This window comes from Chroicocephalus ridibundus, chromosome 5 (assembly GCF_963924245.1).
Source record: "Chroicocephalus ridibundus chromosome 5, bChrRid1.1, whole genome shotgun sequence".
Classification (NCBI taxonomy): Eukaryota; Metazoa; Chordata; class Aves; order Charadriiformes; family Laridae; genus Chroicocephalus; species Chroicocephalus ridibundus.
Window position 1 is genome coordinate 35,948,233 of NC_086288.1, and position 20,348 is coordinate 35,968,580.

At 44.1% G+C, this 20,348-nt stretch overlaps 1 protein-coding gene across 1 annotated transcript in view; it reads right to left on the bottom strand.

The window, feature by feature from the left end:
* Positions 1-16,957, bottom strand: part of DCHS2 (dachsous cadherin-related 2) — a 124,160-nt gene extending 107,203 nt beyond the window's left edge. The window contains exon 1 of the mRNA XM_063336775.1: positions 15,037-16,957. Within this exon, the coding sequence (XP_063192845.1) occupies positions 15,037-16,872 (1,836 nt within the window). The 5' untranslated portion in view covers positions 16,873-16,957. The remainder of the gene's footprint in view (positions 1-15,036) is intronic.
* Positions 16,958-20,348: the final 3,391 nt, after the last annotated feature.

A 20,348-nucleotide genomic window follows, 5' to 3' on the forward strand; every position in this document is an offset into this window, starting at 1 on the left:
TTATAAACAAAAGTACGCTGAATGATAGCCACCAAATATCTCATAGTTAAGAACTTCAAGAATGCAAGAGGAATAGGACTGAGATGTTTATTCTCCCTAGGCACAGTTCCTATTTCAAGCTTTTAAGGGATGCATCTTATTTAATGCAATAAATATTAATTCTAAAAGGGATTACAGATACTCTAAATATTCAGAAGTTCTGAACTATCTATCTAGAGCATTTTTAAAAGTAGGATGAGGAATATGACAGATGACTGACTGCCTCTTGAGGCTCTCCAAAGGCTTCATTAACAATTCCACCCAAGAAAAGCAGTTTTAGTATTGAACAGTGATAATATCCACACCCACTGTGACAGTCCAGGAATCTTCCCGGTAAATGACTCGTGAACTTTGTCTGACATTTGGAAATTGTTTTATAAATATCTTTTTTTCATTGAGTAACTCTCATATACACCATTTCCAACCATACCACCCCAACCAGACAGAATGACTGGCCATTAAGAAAAACAATTGATTCACTGGTTTAGGCTGATTAAAGTCAGGAATGAGTTTTCTCCTGCTTGTCCACAAGGAGGAAGTGGAGAGGGCAGAGAATACCCAAGCAAGAAAAATTCACTAAGAGCAGATAAAACACAAGCTTGAAAAGAGTTGAAAGAAGAGCCTACATAGGGGGCAATCTCCATGATTTTCAGAGACAAGAAATAATATGTGGTCTTATTTAATTGGAGGCATGTAAGATTCATGAGAGAACAAAATGTGAGAAAAGCTTTGTTATGAAGAAAAGTCAGAAGGTGGAGAAGCCAAGAGGAGCTGGGCTGAATCCCAACAGTCACTGGAAAGATTTATAGTATCTCCAGAAGGTGCTTAGAGACCCCACAGCCGTTCAGATTCCAGCAGCTTAAAGAATGAATGCCCTAACAAAATAAATCCCTAACACATCAGCCAGTGAAATGTCCCACTATAAGAGGAACTCCACTAGCAACCCCAGTTAACCTGTATGTTATTAAAAAAAAAAATGGGAAAAAAAAAAAACAGAATGAATTCACATGCAAATCTATGAGCCAAGAGAAACATAGATGGTTAGTCCTCAGAGCAAGAAGATGAGATTTTAATGGCTATAAAATGTTGAGTTAATGCTCAGAGGATATGTTGTTCAGTGGATTTTTTTCCCCAGCATCACATGGAAGAAAGCTGAGTATCTGCTATAGGCCTTCTCGGCCCCAGGGTTAGATTTGAAGATATAGACAGAGAATTATAATGCTCTTGGACAAAGAATATCACCAGGAGTCATTTCTTTATGAGGAGTTTTAACTTCTCAGAGACTCACAAATCAATGAAAATAATAAAGCCATTGGATATGAATACTTCAGACCATGTAATTATAACTTAAGTTTAAATTAAATGGAGGCATAAACAACAGTTAGTCTGTATCTCAAAATTTTTAAATGGTAAATATATAATGTTAAAAATGAACAGTTAACAAAGGCAAAAAATAAAGGGATTTGGATATGAGAGAACTCTGGGACTTCAGTCAATGACGATAAAAATATATAGGTATTCATGAACAGAAGAGAATAAGCAGAAATGGGTGTGCTAAGATGAGAAGATAGCACGCTGTTAAAACTGACCATTGTGCTAGAGCTGAAGGAGCACCTTCCTCACTTCTGCCATCAGCAATGACCATGGCCATCATAACTAGAGTGATAATGCAGGAATGGAAGTTATGCATCTTAAAGTTAAAATTCAAACAGCATTCAAAGTGGGAGGACCCAACCTAGAACTATTAAAGGACTGACAAATGAAACTACAAGCTTGCAGCCATAACCATTCTAGAACTTAATGAAACCATCTCTCTTGAAAATATCAAATGGAGGGACTACACTCTAGAACAGAACAACTGAGTGTAGGCACTACAATCCTACCAGCCTGACCTAAACAGATACGAATTTCAGAAAAAGTTCCAAAGAATAAATAGAAGATAGAAAAGAAGATAAAATAAAACATTTTGCAAGTACCTCAGTATTCTTTCAATAACATATTTTTCTAGACGCATGGGTAAGTTGATCTGGATTTAGTAAAGCAACCAATGGAAATAATTTCTTTACATTGTATTTAGTACAGACAACACAGCTATTAGTCAAAGAATCACAGGGTAAGAAACTAGGTAAAGAAGAAACAAAAACAAGATTTCTTGAAAAAGGAAAGTAACAAATGAGATGGTTGTATTGATAACCAGCTTGTTAAGTCTATTTGTTAACCAGAAAAAAAAAAACGAACATTCACTAGTTCTTGAAACTAGAAAGTGCTGTCAATGTAGGAGATCAAGAGGATCTTTACACAGAAGAACTAGAAGACTGAAGTAATAAAAATAGAATGACAAAATATGAAATTACATACCAACAAACTAATAATTATTTGCTGTAAACTGGGAATTTATTCATTGGAAACTGAAGAGGAGAAAAAAATGATACATGGATGACTATGAGGAAAAGTGATCCAGCCTAAAAAAAGAAAAATGCAAACTGATTTAGGTGAGATATTACCTGTTAAGTATTAACGTTCCTGTGGAAATAACTTATCAGTTCCCATTTGGAAAACACTGAGTACAGGTGATGGGGCGGAGAGGTCCAGTGGTCTGGCTAGAGCCAGAGACTTGATGACAACACCTGCCTGCCCATGCATTTTAGACAGCGCAGCAGTTCTGCTCTGCTTATGATTCCCAGAAATGTGGGGTAGGCAAGGGAAGGTGTAGTCACTGGGAACCCTTGGAGATGGCGGGTACTGAGATTTGCATCTGATATTCCCCAGCAATGTTTCTAACTTTCATCCACACTTTCTAGGAAAAATAGCTATGATTTAGTGCATGCTCATAGGCCTAAAACATGGTTTCCATTATGAGCAATTAGTAAGAATAATGCCATAGCATAAAATCAAAGTCTCAAAAAGTACGCTTTAAGTGGCCTCCAATAAGATACAATAGACATCAAAAATCTCCCAGGAAACATAAATGTTTTTCAACATGGTGTTTCAACAACAGAGGTTTAGAAACTGTGGGATAACTTGTGTCCCATAACCGCAGGGTTCTGGAAATGTAACATATGCTCTCCTCTAACTCCCAAATATTGGCTTGAATCCTCCCTTCAGACAAACATTTCTGAAAATTAAAAGCAGCCAGCCTTTCAAAAAGCATGTTTCAACTGTCAGGTCTTTTCCCCCTCCTCAGATACAGGCACAAATGGAGATTAACATAAAAAAATAAATTAAAAAAGTAATTATTGATTAGTTCCATGAAAATTTAAACCTTACTTCTTTAATTGCAAATTACAAACCTAAGCGGTTTGGGGTTTGTTTTTTTTCAAGGGAAAGAGAACACAAAAGCAGCCTGGTATCAGAGCAAAATCATTACAAGACTGCAGCACTGCCAAAATTATTGCTAAAGACATCAACTTCAAAGACAGCTAAAAAAAGAAAAGAAGAAACAAATTCCAGGATATGGAGTTTTACTTTAATAGTAACAAAAGGGAGCAAATAAACAAACAAACAAGAGAGGCCAAATATATGGGGGATTTGCCTTTCTTTTCTTTTTAAAACCAGAATGAAACGCTTTCTCTTAGATCCTTTAAAAATTATACAAACGTAAATCTAAAGGAAAAAGAAATTTCTAAGTTGTGACTTTGTTTTCAAATTAAACTTTTGGGGAAAATAATTATTCTACTATTACTAGTGATGGCAGCACATACTGTTTTAAAATATGTTACATTAAGAAGTTCTGTGCTCTGGGAAAGCAGGTCACATTTGTATTGGAGTTTATTTCATCTCCTTGCTCTTACAGTGTCATGCATACAGTGTTCTCTCTCCCCCTCAGAAACCCACAGACACACATTAAATTAGTCGGGATTTTCAAAATCCAGAGAACCTGAAACCCCCCCAAAGAGCACGTTGTGGCTGGTTTCATTGCGCCTTATGTTTCTAAGCTCCCCATATGCTTGTGCAACAAAAGCTTTTTTGAAAAGAGCCTCCCAGTTCCCCACTGCCTCACAACTTGTGCAGCCATCAATTGGCGTGATGTTGTTGTATAGTATTACCATATGGTCGCATTTTACACTTACTTTGCACAGGCTTATAGATCTACACAAAGCAGAAGGCAGGCAGGAATTACCAGGTTTGGTCATTCTTAAAATCCAACATTACTGAATCTTGTGCTCCAAGTTAAACAACCAGTCTTTCAATTTGAGCAACTTTCAGCCCATCCTATTTTTTGGACCATGAGCTGGAGACTGGATCCTGATGGGGCTCCAAACACCAAGGGACCCTTGGTACTAGTGCTGCTAAAAAGCTACCCCAGAGCCACCCTAGAGTAACTACAGGTGTAAGTACAGCATGCCCCAAGAAATCTGAAGTGCTTTCAGTGATTTCATTTCTGAAAATGCTGTAAAATCAAATTCTATTCCATGTCTTCATGAGCAAGAGTAACAGAACAGCACCCAAAACACTCAAAACAGGAACCAACCTGTTGAAAACTGAGCAAGCGCTGAGTTGGTGCATTCAAGTTACTGCTCCGCTTCCCCAAATGTAACTGCAAATTTTAAGGTTTAAATTTTGTATTTATACATTCTTGAGATTAGTATATTTTCTAATAGAACACCAAAAAACCTATCTGTACAGCATGCACTTATGGTACAATGTAGAGCGTAAGCATTAACAAAGGGATAATTCCTGTCTCAAAGAGCTTACTCTCCTCCATTTGGGAACAGCTTAAGACAACTGATAATCTTTTCAGAAAAGAATGACAGACATGCTTTATTGAGTCCATGCCCATGTAAGTGCACATCGATCCTACAGAAATGTCATTCATTAAGAGTGACAAAAGTACCAAACTGAAATGTATCCTTAAAATTAGCTAATTAACAAAAATGTTGGGAATTTCTTATAGAATCAAACCAAATAAATGTCCAAGGCAATAGCCTATCAAAAATTTAATAATGTATACCTAAGTAAAAATAATTAGGTGCCTATATATCTATGGAGAATGTTTAATATGTAACCCCATTTGTGTACGGAAGCCAAGATAAAGGTATCAATATATCTGAGACTGATAAAAGTCTATGAGAAAAACATAGTTTCATACAAACGATAGGTCTATTATCAATGCAGCCACACCACAGATGGACACTTTGGAGAAAAGGCTTTGGTAAATCATTGCTCTGGTGTGTCTGGACACGAGCTCAGAATCCAAAACGACTACAAAACATAGCAGGAAAAACTGGATGTGTAGTATAAAGTTGTATTTATTGGGGTTTTACATATTTGAAAACAAAAGGTCACGTAGAAGATAATCTACCAAAGGCTGCGTGCAGTTGTCTCCAGCAGTTTCTCTGACTGGTAAGATACATCCAGTTCCTTGGACACTGCATTAAACCATATGTGTTTGTTTATAACTGGTAAAAAAAAACAGGGCATACACAAGTTGTTTGTCTCGCATATGTTTAGTCAGACATCAGTTAAAAAACTGCCCTTCCTGTTACCCCTTTCCCAGTACCAGATGTAGGCATCAGCCAGTGGAAGTGGAGCAGACATATGCATGACCACTTAATGCTCTGCATGAGGGAAATAGCTGGGGACAGGGAGAGGGAAGGGGAGACAAAAACACTTTACAGAGGTCAGTGCAGGAGACTGAGACATCTGTTAAGGCTGGAAGTTAGTATATTTGCTTTTATTACAGCAAATATTGTTGGTGCTGCAACAGTTTTATGCTTAAAGCAGCGCAGCCTGTAAGCACAAGTAAATAGGCATGACAGTATTCTGATTTTTATTTTAAGTCATATCCAGCAGGAAACAGAGCTAGTAAAGTCTGGCATAAATGTAATGCTTGTTGTCGTTTAGCACAAAGGAGAGGAAGAGACAGAACCCAGAGCTGCATCTCTAATGCAGTACTTTCAGCTATAGAACAAAAACCCTTCTAAACCTTTCTAAACACAGCACAATTTCCAAGTATGTAGATTTGACCCATCTAGATTAATCCATGTACCAAGCACGTGGAAGTAAGGAAAAAGGCACAAAAAAGGGTTGCAACATAAGCATCGTCCCTTAGAACATGTTCCACAAACTCTCACTGCCAGATGCTACCATGAAGAGTGCGGCTTTGAGCTGTACTGTCACATTTACCCACATAAAGAAAGCCTAGTCAAAACTTTGTTTACACTATTTGATTTAAATGGGACTGAGTAAGGAATAGGAATTGACTTTGCACACAGCACAATTTCATCAGTAATCCACCTACTTTGGTACCTAGTTCCTACATCTACCCTGAAAACCCTAACCAAGTAATTATCAAGAGGAATCGACAGAGATTTTACATCCAAGCACAGCTGTCCAGCACACGGGTCCTTACAAACAACCCTTCTGCATTGGAATGCAATAGCAGTTACTGTAAATTCTGACAGTTACTACATTTGGTCATGTATTTGTTAGATAGGATACAACTGTTTAATCTGCTGCACATTTATATACGTATATATAAAATTATATATACAAATTTATATAGGACAGCAGTTCAGTACAAAAAGCTGAGAAGTATCTGCACATCTTCTGTTGCAATGCTAAATACACCACCGCTGGACACGTTCTCTAGGCCTGACATAAATCCCTTGCAATTCAACATTCACCAGAGAATAATGGTTTCACCTAAGTGCCAATGCAATTAAAAAGCTCCCGATTTTGTACAGCTTCTTACAGAGGAGCCTCAAAGAGCTTAGAACTGATTGAATAAACTGTGATTTATAAGTAGTATTTTAAAAATACATTACTCCTCCTAAAAGAAATGCCTTTTTACACAGATTAGTAAACTTTCTTCATAGACTGAGGGCAAGGATACCATTATCTATCAAATTCTATAAAATGTGAACTTTCTTCTACTATATCACCTTTGTGCACAAGGCTTAATTTTATATTTCCACCAGTGGCACATTTCAGCATTTGGAGTTCAAGAGTAGCTGCTGGCCAAAAGCTAACACGAATGAGTACTGGAAATGAGATAGAGAGCTGATGTGTGAAATCGTGAGTAGTTGGGACTGATCATCCTCTCTGTCTCCAGGTTCAAAGCAAAGGGGCGATTCCTCATGGAGCAGGTAGCTGATTGACACACCCCTTGCCACAGTACATTGTGGCTGATGATAATTTGGGAAAAGCTGAGGGCTAGGTACGGTTCACAGAAAAAAAAATCCATTCAGGGTTACAAATACATAGAAACTCAATCTTGCTTGGGATGTCCTTGAGCTGAAAGTGGTCAAACACTGAGAATCCATGAGGGAAAGATTCATGTGTGTTTGCCCTGTTCTTACACTCGTCCGGGGTGAATGCTTTTAGCATCTATGAGAAAAACGATACGGGGCTAGATGGCATATTGGTCTGATAGAATATGTACACAGGGTCTTACGTGTAGCACCTGTGCCAAGTGAGCTCTGTGACATTTTCCCCCAAGTGTTTGGTTGGCTGATATCTGTGCCTCCATATTGTTGACACCTGCAGCAGGATTTGCATAATCAGTTGGACAGAGAGCCCCACTCCTCGCTACAGCAGCGTTCATATTGCTTACCACTAAATGTGGAGTAGGCATTGCCCAGACAAACTCTATCGTTAATGCACTGCAGAACAAGTTTCTCCAAGCTATCTATGTGCACATGCAAGCCCATAAAGCTTCTGGCTGGGTTCTAAATCAAACTCATGCATTTTAAAAGACAAATGCAGACACTGTAAATCATTGATATTTTTCAGCATGCAATTAGAAGTTTGTTTTCAAGAATGAATTGAGCAGCAAAGTAAAATAAAAAGGCTCATTCTGCAGTGTGTCAATCTGTTAGCATAGTAAGCTGGAACTTAAGAGATTCCTAACTCATCTATTTCCCAATGCTTTAAAACCTTCCAGGAAAGATTAAGCCTTCTGCTGACCTAGCAATTTATGAAAATCTATACGGATGATAAACTGACATTAATATTTGATAAATGAACAGACAGGCCATACTCAGCCATTTACAGCTTATTAACAATTTGCTCGAGTGTATTATAGGACAACTGATGAAGTCAGCTCTTTGTATAAAAGCGAGCACCAGAAAACCCACTACATTTCTGAATTGGAATTCCTTCCATCTAAAAAAGTAGTTCACAATCATTAGTCCAGAAGGTCAGTGGCTATGAATGAAGATTTGCTGGACGCTTAACTGAATGTATATTCATTATGCTGCACAAAACTCTACAAACTCAGCAGCCAAAGGTATTCAAGGGGTCTATGTTGGCCACTGGTGCTCTGAGTAGTCTTTTAGCTAGTATTTTAGTAGAGAGATCTCTGCAATATAAAGCACATGATTAAGACTATTTAATATCATTACTCCTCTTCCACTACCCCAAAGCTAGGGGTACACCTGACTTCTCTAACAACAATACTTCTATCATGCATTTCTCTTTTCTCATCATGGCTACAGACTGAAGTGTGCAGACAGCTTCAGACTTCGCCACACACAAGCCTTCAAACTTTCCCTCTTCCAGATCCAGCTTGCTGATGTCAATTAAAAGACTTTCCCGAGAACTGGGAAAAAAGGTCATTTTCTGCAGTAACTTAAAAAATGTTTTTGTTCTCAAACTTTCACATAATTTTTAATTCTCAAATAAAAGCCAAATGTTTCCATGTCAGTGTTTTTGATGTTTTGGTGTTTCATATATTCTCTAAGTGGTGGGTTTTGTTAGCAAACAGCTGTAGATTCAGTGCATAGGGTGAGGTGGGGTGGGTGGAATTACTGTCCAGAGATCGGTTTTTTGCAGGTGTTGGGCACTGAAAATTTAACACTTGCCACATTTAAGAGTAACTACAAACTAAGAGCAGCAAAAGTCAAAGGCTTCCACCTCCCATTTCTCACATCCTTGCATTTTCAGGACCAGGGCTTCTTACATCTACAAAGCATCCATTTGGTGGCACTGAAAGGGCTGCATCAAGGAACAGACTCTCATAAACATTCCAATTATTAAACGGAATGGTTTTCCTATTGTTAAAAAGTTAAAGGCACCATAATTAGAATTCTTAAGCAAAAGAATATGTAAATATCCTATTCATTTAAAGTTACGTAAAAATAATTATCAAAATAATATATTTTGTTTCTGATTTTCTTCATTATTCTCCCTTCATTCAATCAGCTCTGGACTGCAATCAGCAGACTACTGCACAGATTCAAAAATACACTTATAAATCTCTGACCCCAGACCATCCATACTTCTAAAGCTACATATTAACAGATTATAAAAATTTGTGTATAGCCATAAAAAGTGATTTTGTAATAATATATAATGTATAATATATAATATATAATAAAATCTATATAAATTCTACTGAATGTTTTCTGGAGTGCAAAGGGATATTTGTTGTGAATTTAGAAAGAAATAATTGCTACAAAATCATACACCTAACAGAAAAATTATGACATGTTAACTGCTTTCAGACTCAGTAAAATAACAATACAGATTGGATGAAAAAAATAAATAGTTTTGCATTATAGTTATAGGTTAGATGATAAACTTTGCTGTAAATGTAGTTCAGTCTGGGATTTGGTCTTCCTGTTGTCACTTGTATTAGCTTTAAAACACAGCAGCATTCTAAGTCAACAAACAAAATCTGTCTTTTCTGCAGCTGACTTCTTTAAATTGGATGCAGTGAAAATTACACCTGGAAAGCTCAAGAAGCCAACAGAGGAATGCATGGCCTGATCTCTTCTAGCTTCTTTTCGTCTTACCTCTAACTAGGATGAGTTGCATTTTATAGTGCTTTATAACTTATATGAACCTAGTTTGCTGGCTTCATTTCTGGTTTCAGTAATTGCGGTGTAGCCTAAATGATCCAGAAACAAAACGACCAGAGAAAGCACTGTCCTTTTAGCTCCTTGCTTCAACAATCGTGGAAAGAAAAGGAAGAAAAATGCAGTCTGCAACCAGTGCTGCTACTTGTTCAGCAGCTCAATGACAGACTAGAGTCTCTAAGTCTCCATCCCTCACAGCAGGGACGTATCCTCCATCTCTTTTTGTCCTCTTAGTTTTCTTTTTTCCTTTGCAGAAGGCAGAGAAAATTAGGAAAAGATGCATGTTACAATGTCTTTTTTAGAACTCTCTCATTCTGCAAGTACCTCTTGGAAATGTGTATTTCAAGTAAGAATGAACCACTTCTCTCAAATATATTAAGTACTTTAAAAAATCCTCAAAACCCACACATCCTTCTTATATATATTATACCTTTAAATATTATTTTCTAAAAACCTACAGGTTTATTATTCCATAATTTCTGGTACACCTAGGTTAGCTTTAAGAGCTTTAAACAAAATCTTTCTTTGCCATCATTGCATTTACAAATCCCTCACAATGTTAGCATCAGAAATTGTGTTATTTTTAAATAAAAGGAACTGAGGAGCTCTAACCAGTGAGTTAAAACAGCTCCCTTAATGGACCAGAAAAGTGCAAGTTGTCGTAACAGTGGAATGCATATGGGTCTCCATCGTTTGACAGATAACATATGCTTTTTCTCTTCCTCTACTCTGTCAGAGATGACTCTAAAGCCAATGAAACATGTGTTTTCTAATAAACCATAAAAGAAAATAAATTTAGTAAAAAACTACTGACATGACTGTCACTAATTGATGACAACTAATGTTTTCTTCAAGATGCAATTACAGGTACATAACTCATTATACTTTTCACAAGAATGCATGTGCAGTATAAAGTGAACAACATTTATGCCACAGAATACCTTACAAGCTACAGCATACCCTAGCAGTGGAAGCACGTTTAACCTACAAGCCACAAACATATACAGAATGTACTATGCTGTAAAACAGAATAAACAACTTCATTAAGTTCAAAATATGAGTTCAGCTGAGAGCTGCCACTGTCACCAAATCTCTTTCTATCTATAAGCTCTGCACAGCCCAATAAGGGAGAAATACTCTTTTATGCAGGAGTCCTTGGAAGATATGAAAAAGAACAGGGTGTTTCTACTCCATCAAGGTAAAAGGTACAACACAAGGAAAACAGGTGCCAACCTGACGTACTGAATTATTCCCCTTTAGATCAAGTTTTAGTCTGCTCCATGAGAGAGAGAGAGAGAAAGATAATATATTGCCACTTCAGCTAGAAGACTGAAAATGCTGACAAACCTGGCAACTCTACTATAATTTGAAGACATATTGCACTAAAGAGAACTGTAAGAATGAGTATTGAGAAGCACTGTAATCACCTAAAAAAGCTTGAAAATAAAATTTGTAATCAGAATTAAACTTATGTTAGCAAGGCAGGTCTACAGCAAAGTTTTATTCCTTAATTCATTCATCAGATTAAGAGAATGGCTCAGAAGAGAGACACTTCGTCACACTCCTCAGCCTTAGGTCACAGAGGTGCAATCATCACAGAGGCATACATCATCACATGCTAAATCCACCTAAAATTGCCAAGCTGACACCAAGGAGTGCAGAAATAGGACATAATCATCACCATCACTCAACAGTCCACAGGCATTTGTAATCAAGTTGGTCCTTGAGAATGGGATGAAAGGCATTGTAAGAAAAACAGGAGAAAGCCCAAGCCGCTCTCACTCATTCCTCCATTTTATCCCCTTTCTTCAGGAAACAGATTGATATTATGCTGAAAGTTCATCATCATAATTGAAGCAGGAATGTCATCCATAAAGAGTGCTTCTGCTGCTTCCACTTTTGTTACTACAAATTGCCTTGGTCTACAATTTCTCTCCAACTGTGATCACCTTTTCCTCCCTGTGCTTATGTATCTTTTTTGTTTTGCTTCTTTTCAATCATCCCACCAGTAACGCTTATATTTTAACAAGTGTCTATAACAACCAGTAATAAACCAGAAGTTCAGTATCCAAAAATGGACAAAAATGTGCTAAATCCTGCTAACATCTTCAAAAATCTACTTATGTGTTTCACTGCGTGCCTTTGCCCTACTTTTGAATGTCTGATAACCCATTACTTTCCCATTGATTTTCCCTTTTCTTCATTTAGACTTTCTCCCATTTGCTCAGATTTCTGATCTCCAGCTGTGTTATTTTTCCCGGTGATGCAATCATTAAATTGACACATTTCTTTCTTATATTAGCTGATGCAAACAAATTCCACTTATTTTTCAGGAGGCAGATTCTCCCTTACTGGTCAATCTGCACTGGAAGGGAGAGCCTTTTGTCAACACAGAAAAACCCATACACATGCCTGGAATAAAGCAGTGTTTCCAGAAGTGGCTGAAAACGGTGTCTTCTAAGTGCACGGTTAATTCTTCTAATCAGTGAATTCCTACAGAGTAGGAGAAACCAGTAAAAGACAGACATATGCAAATTGATCCACTTCATAAATCTAGCCCACATTATGGGCTAGATTTGTGGAGAGTAGGGGGGGAATGAAGATAACCTAAATAACAACCACAGCAGGAGCAGAAGATTTCCCAGAAGGAACGAAATCTCCTATTATCAACATGCAATCAAGAATACAAGGGAATAAATTTTCCAGTATTTAGTGGCTGGGCAGAGCTACAGCAAAGCACGAGAAAAGCAGGAAGCTCTAGACACACGATCTATAAAGCGATGGTTTGTCACCACTTGGTCCCCAAGCAAAGGTTACTAATGAACTTCAGTGATGCACTACTGCAAGAACCCCTCTGCTTGCAGAGGAGAAAGACTGGAAGGCTTAGAAGACTTCCAGTTACTATGGTTGTGATCTGAATGTAAAACAGAGCACAAATGTTTATCACAAATGTCCTCTTCTGCAGCCCCCCAGGGTAGTGAAGCAGAGGAAGCTAAGAGACAGGAGTAGCCCCCTTCAGTGCTTTGGCTCTTTTCCAGTTCTTCAGGAGCAGCAACAATACAGTTCGGGGTTACCACCTTTTCATGCTAGCTTTTAAGTTCAAGAGCCCAGTTAGAGACAGGACTCGTACCACAGGCCCTGAAAAATGGCTTGGTCAAACCAAAAACTGTTTTCTTCATTCTAATCACTAGCTGCAATTCCTGGAGCAACATAAATGAAGCCACCTGCTTCATGATGGCTTTTTCTGCTCACAATGGCTGGGTAGAAGAAAAATGGGGGGAAAGGCATAAGGATAATTCTGAAAGGTGGGCATGTTTAAAGTTTAAAAGGTGTGTATGTTTAAAGCTTAAGCCTATTACACAGTGCAGTATGAAACCTGGATGATGATCCAGGATTAACCTGCCAGTAAAAACACCAGCTTCCTTCCCTGGCAGTCAATAGGATGCTCATCTGCTATTTTTCATACACACACCCCTTGTGCCTCACTCTTATTCACTTTTGGCTTCGATATCCCAGGTTTGATCATTCGGCCACCAGGACATAACTATTCCTTTCTACTCTCTAGACAGGATTATGTCAGCATGGTGACGCTTTCAAAATCCAGTACACCACGGATGATATCCACAGTATGTGACACTTTTGACCGGCCAGAGAATCTGCACTATTCATATATCAAAACCTAAATGAAAAAGACAATAAAACCGCAACCACGGGTTATTTTCTTTAAAACGCTTCAGGAACCCTTTAGGATGCGTCTACCTGATTAAATCGAAAGCAAAAAAAAAAAAAAAAAAAAAAGAGAAAAAAAAAAAGCCGCTATTCCTCAACTCCAGCGCGGTACCGGGCGGTGGCAGCGCACCCGGACGCCGTCTGTCCCGCTCGCTGCCTTTCAGCACCACGGACGCCGGCGGCGCGCGCACGCCCGCGCGCACGCCCGCGCACACGCCCGCAGGGGCCGGCGCTGCCATAAGGGCCCCTCGCCCCGCCCCGGCAGAAGGTGAACTTTCAGAATTACGTTATTAACTTTCTGCTGGGCTTTCCTGGGGCGACTGGCGCAGGACATCCTTTCCCCCCACTCGGGGTGGAGGCAAAAGAAAGGGCAGTGATGGGGTTTTCTTTTCAGTTTGGGATACGAAATGGAAAGCTCCATGAGGCTCAACATTCCCAAACTTTTTATAGATTGGTTTTTACTAGGGCTGTGCAAATTGTGCACTTTTTGAGCTCAGAGTGCAATTAAAAAAAAAAACAAAACCAAAACCAACAGAGAGATAGAGGGGAAAATGCTTTTTGTTCAAGTAAATGATCACCGGACACAAACATCATCAATGGACTCCTGATTTAAAATTAAATAAATAAATAGAGTAGACCGCCTGGAGATAAAGAGAGAATGGTTTTTCTTCAAAAGTACTGAGAAAACACATTGCAACTCTATGTCTCCTCTTTAAGCACGGTATTTCCCCAAATTCATGCAAGTTTCTGCACAAACTCTGAAACATTTGTACTGCTGTGAATTTCCTACTGGTGGGAAAGCCTTTGCTTAGTTCAAAGGTAATAAATTCTGAAATGTCATTCCAAGCTAAAAGCGAAAGGGCTGTCTGGCAGCTCCTGGTCCCGCAAAGCCTCCATTCGACCGCACTTGCAAGGAATAAAGGGGGGGTTGATGGATAAGGAGAACATCTTTTCTATTAGCATTAATCAGTTTCTGTGAAGGCAGAGTGAACTGATGCTCTTCATTAGCAGAGCGCTCTGGAGATATTATACAAAGCCCCAGAAGGTTTTTGATTTCAGGTCCCTCTGTGTCACGCTGCCTGGCCACCTCTCTGCTGTCGTGTGGCTCACACCTACCCGCAGAGATGGCTCTTACTCATTTTACTCTGAGGACCACCTCACGTCCTCCAAACTATCACAGGCGGTTTGCCTCCCTCCGGCATTTAACCAGAACATCTCTGAAGATCTGACCTCTTTTATGGGACACGGAATCTACTTTTAAGGGCACCTGTGAAGGCTACAGCGTTACAAATGCGCCAATTTAAGGGAGCTGCTCCAGCACTCAATCAAAGGCTGCACCTCAGGGGAACAGGCCGCACCCCACCGGGGACCCGAACCCGGGGCCTGCTCGGTGCCGCCTCAGCTCGGCGCTGAAAGCCCCCCCCGCAGACACCCTCCGAGGGGGCGGCGGGGCCGGGCGGAGGCTCACCTGCAGGGGGCAGCGGCCGGGCGGGGCGTGCTCGGGCAGGCGGCCGCGGTAGACCTGCCGCTCGAAGCGGGGCTCGTTGTCGTTGGCGTCCTCCACCCGCACGCTGAGGCGGCAGGCGGCGGCGCGCGGCGGCCGCCCGCCGTCCCGCGCCACCACGCGCAGCTCCAGCGCCGCCTGCCGCTCCCGGTCCAGGCGGGCGCGCGTGCTGACGGCGCCGCTCCGCGCGTCGATGCGCAGGAGGGCCAGGGCGGCCGCGTCCCCCTCCAGCGCGTACCGAACCTCGGCGTTGGGCGAGCCCGGCTCGTCGGCGTCCCAGGCGCTGAGGCGGAGGACGGCGGTGCCCGGGGAGGCGGCCTCGGAGACGGCGGCGCGGTAGTGGGGCTGGGGGAAGGCGGGCGCCTCGTCGTTGAGGTCGGCGACGCGCAGCAGCAGCGGCTCCTCGGCGGAGAGCGGCGGGGCGCCGCCGTCGGTGGCCACCAGCCGCAGCTCGTAGAGGTCGCGGCGCTCGCGGTCCAGCGGACCCGCCACGCAGAGGAAGAAGACGCCGGCGCCGGCCGGACGCAGTGCGAAGGCGCCGTCGCCGCCCAGCAGGGACAGCGCGACGCCGCCGCCACCGTCCTCCGCGCCCGCCGCCGCCTCACCGCCCTCGTCGGCGTCCGAGACGGAAACGCGGGCCACGTAGTCGCCGGGCCGCGCCCCCTCGGAGACCCGCGGGCCACCGCTCTCGGTGAGGTAGAGCAGGCGGATAACGGGGCGGTTGTCGTTCACGTCCAGCACGGCCACGGAGACGAGAGCGCTGGAGACCTCGGGCTGGGAGCCGCCGTCCCGCGCCTCCACCACCAGCCGGTGCAGGGCCCGCGCCTCCCGGTCCAGCGGGCGGCGGAGGCGCAGCATGCCGCTGCGCTCCTCCACCGCGAAGTAGCCGTCGGGGTCGCTCTGCCGGCGGTTGATGGCGTAGCGCACCTCCCCGTTGGCACCCAGGTCGGGGTCGGTGGCCCGCAGGCGGCAGACGGCGGTGCCCGGCGGCGCGTCCTCCCGCAGCCGCGCACGGTACTCGGCGCGGCTGAAGGCGGGCGCGTTGTCGTTCTCGTCCAGCACCCGCACCGACACCTGAAGGCGGCCGCGGCGCCGCGGGCTGCCGCCGTCCCACGCCTCCACCACCAGCCGGTGCGTCTCCGCCCGCTCCCGATCCAGCCGCCGCAACAGCACCAGCTCCAGCGGCTCCGGCCGCCCGTAGCGCAGCTGGAAGAGCGGCGGCTCCCCGGCCGCGCCGCCCTCCTCCAGCAGCGCGTAGCCCTGCGTACCGAAGCGGCCGGCGTCGGGGTCGCGGGCGGAGGGGAGGCGGAAGGCGGTGCCGGGCGGGCTGAGCTCGGAGACGTTGAGCTGCAGGCAGTCCCGCGGGAAGCGCGGCGGGTGGTCGTTCACGTCGGTGACCGCGATCTCCACCTGCACCACCTCGCCGCGCAGCGTGGCCGCCGCGAAGCTGTAGCGCGCCCGCCGCTCCCGGTCCAGCCGCCGCGCCGTGCGGATGATGCCCGTCTCCGGCTGGACGTGGAAGTCCGCCAGCACCGCCGACTCGCCGCTCCCCTCCGACAGCAGGAAGCCCCCCGGCGGCCCCGCGCCCGCCGGCAGCCCCGCGCGGATGTCCCCCACCAGCGTCTCGGCCGGCAGCCCCTCGTCCACCGCCAGGCTGAGGTTGTACACCGGCGCCGCGCCGCCGCCCGCCGCCCACAGCCACCACAGCGGCACCAGCAGCGCCAGCGCCCGCCCCGTCGGGCCACCACCGCCGCCGCCTCGCCCGCCCCGGCACCTGCCGCCCCGCAGCCGCCGCGCCATCCTCCGCCGCTAAGCCGGCATGGCGGACAACCTGCCGCTCCCCGCCGCCGCCGGGCAGGTGGCTTCGCCCCGCCGCCGCGGGAGGAAATCCTGTACGCCGCCGGTGCGGGAAAGGACAAGGCTGTGCGAGGGGGCGGGGAGGGCGGCTCCCCACCGCCGCCGCCACCGCCCCGCGCAGCCCCCGCCCCGCCGGGCCCCGCCGCCCCCCGCCGCGCTGCCGGGCCGCCCGCCCCGCGCCCAGGACGTGTCGCGCAGGGTACGGATGTCGCGGCGCTGCTCTAGGCTCACCCTGGAGTCGGGGAGCTCTTGGCCGAAATTGATGCCCCGGGGGAGAGGCTGGTTTAGCTGCTGACGGGGGGAAGCGGTTGACTAGCGCTCGGGCTGCCTCCCGATGCGGGGGCATGCCTCGTGAAGGAGGAGAATTTAAATGAGACAGAAATCTGCGAGGATAAACGTGTTTGCTCGGTTCAGCAAGGATTTTTCTCGCCTTAATAATCTGCTCCTCATTTTCCATGAAAAGTCTTCGCTCGTTATCCTAGCATTAGGTCAGTAAATAGTGCTCAGAATGTCAGTGAAGCATTTACCAGAAATAAACTTTAAGTAGAAACTTCCATCAGCATCAGTGAGACCAAAATTTCCTTCCTTTTTCACCATTTCTCACTCCCATATCTAGATGGGAATTGTCTAAGGATGAATTAGTGTTTCTTCAGTGACACTGAGAATATACAGCATCATATATACATGCCAAGTACCAACCATCCACCTTTCCACGAAAGCCAAGTACAGTACTTCAACAATTACCAGTCTCTTGCTGTTCCCACTGGTCCTTTACCAAACTTAATTTCACCTTTCTGGCAAGAGTCTGGCAGTTGGTCAGAGAAAAGTGAATTCATCCTAAGACAGACACATAAAATCAGGGCAAAGACAATAAAGTAGCAGGAGGAGTTACTGCAGCTCGGTCCTCTCCTATGAAGGGCCACTTGGGAGAGCAGCTGTTTTGCTATTTGCCACTTTTCCCAGTCAAGGAAGAGCTACCCAAGTACCACTGCCTGGGCACCCCTTCCCTGAGGAGGGGGCAAAGCCGCTGCAACAGCCCTAGATGTATCCACGCAGGGGAGGAGAAGGGGAAGATAACGGTTTTTTTCCAACACTGTTAGGATTTAACAATTCCACATATCCAGGTATAAGGGAGAATTAGTTTCTGAAATAAGTCTAGAAGTCTTAGTGCATGCGTGTGTCTGCATGCACAGAAGGGGAGACAAATGACATCGTATCCACTGTATCTGACTTGCCTCCTTACATAGAAAGACAGGGTTGAGCAAAAGCTAGATTTTGTCAGATCTTCTTAGGCACATTCTGAGAAAGTCTCTGTATATTTATATACTGTGATAATTACAAGCATAGAAGCAAGAAGGAAACACTGAGGCCCTTGCCAGTTCCATTCATATTCATTGAGAAAACACATGGATCCTCCCCAAGTCACAGATGTTCAATATGAAAATGCCTGAATTCCATTGAATCACAGCAAGTTTGGAAAAACAGCCATGTCCCATGCAGCCCATGCAGTCACTAGGAAAACATGTGAATCATGTTCAATCAGGCACATTCGCTGAAAAACTAACCAAAACCTGCTGTTGCCAAGGTCAGACAGTGCCTAAAGAGCAAAGTTCTGAATTCAGATACAACATTCATGAAGATAGCGGGGGGAAAAAATAACATGGACCTAGTTATCTGTGGTTCTGGCAGTAGTAATACATTAATACCAAGCATTTGTGTATTTTTTGAGACCAGGGCACTTTAACACTTTTATAACAAATCATATAAAAGCACTGCCCAACTACACTGTGTTTCCAGAAATACCACATCTTTGGGACTGTAGAGATGCTCTGTCTACTGTGAGTGTGAGCCTTACCTTGTAAGTGTTCTTCCACCTTCTTCATCTTTTGGTCTTCTCTGAGCCTTTTCTTCTTTCCTCCATTCCCGTCTTAAGCTTTTCCTCCCCTTCTCCTTTGCCATGTTCATGACCTCATTCCTTTTCTTCCATAAATCACAAACAGAAGTTTCTAAGTCTTGAAGAGATGTTTGCCGTGTCCTGGATATATTTAGCTAACCCTGCTGTTCCCCATCTTCTCAGTGACATGCTGACCTACACAAAAAAGAGAAGTGGCATCCCATAAGACATGGAAGGAAGCTGCCACAATGATATTATCCCAAAGGATAATGTAATGCAAAGTTTTCGTGCACTAGCTACCTCCTAAGTCCTCAACAGGTCACCCTCGTAGTGAAGCCCCTTGCCAGCTACTCTGATCTACCAAGTCTTCTAGCGTAAAAGGTGGACATGAGCATAACCTTGTTTGAAAGCAAGAGATGCTGGTTAGAGCATGCTAAAAGCCTGCGTGTTCCAGTTTAGAAGGGACCATGTTTGTGAGCCAGCATGCTCAGCCAGATAGCAGGAACATTTACATCTCCAGCTGTCCTCCCATCCCTTTCCTGGAAACGGGCACCTCTGACTTGGGAGGCAGGTGAACAGCATGTGAATCCACTTTCAAACCACTGAAGTTTCCAGCCCTGCCTCTTCAGGCAACCCTATGCATGTCTCACTACTGCACTATGCAAGGCAGTGAACTCTGGTGCTCCCAGAGCAGCTCCGTAAGCCAATTCAGCTGTCCTTGTGGCAGGGACCCAACCTCCAGGAATGGAGCAGGGAAGGAAACTGGAAGGTGATAATTGTATCAGCTGCTCAAATTTAATAGGCCCGTATTTGTAAACCAATATTTGCTGTAGCTTAATCCTCTTTGGATTATGTGGAATTTTTTTTTCTTCAAGGAGAATTAAACTGTAGCAAACTAAAGCTGTGGCATGATACTAGGGCACAAAAAATCACTGAAACGGAGATAGTGTTGCTACAACCATGAAGGTCCATCATTATTAGAGTTAATTCTACCTACAAACATTGCTTTGCCCACACAACAGCTGTGGCAGCTTAAGATGTGACCCTCCCACGCTGAAGACAGAGATGACTGAGGTGGTAAAGCAGCATGACAGCTTCCTGCTCTGCAGCTCACTGGCTTACTGCAAACCATCTTCAGCAGCAGCAGCCGTTCAAGCCAAACCAGCTGACTCGGGAGTGACGCAGGGTGGGAACACTACAGGATCCATTCCAGCACTCATCAGATGGGCGGTAGCAGCCAGCTGAGGGCAGAGAGTAGCTGAACTGCTCCAGACAGAGCTGAAGCAAATAAAATTTAAAAAAAAATAAAATAATCTTTCCATGAAGTTATTTCCTGTGCTGTTTGAAGGCAGTACAGTCTCAGCTGCTTGTTACTGCCTTTCAGCCAACGGGCACCAGGCTTCCATTTCTGCTTACCAGGTGGTGTTCCCTGATCCCCTGTGGGTTTACTTTTAAGGACAAGGATTAGTTTTAGCAATGCTGAAACAAGGGTTTCCGTTAACCCCAGTGATTTTTTTCCTACGCT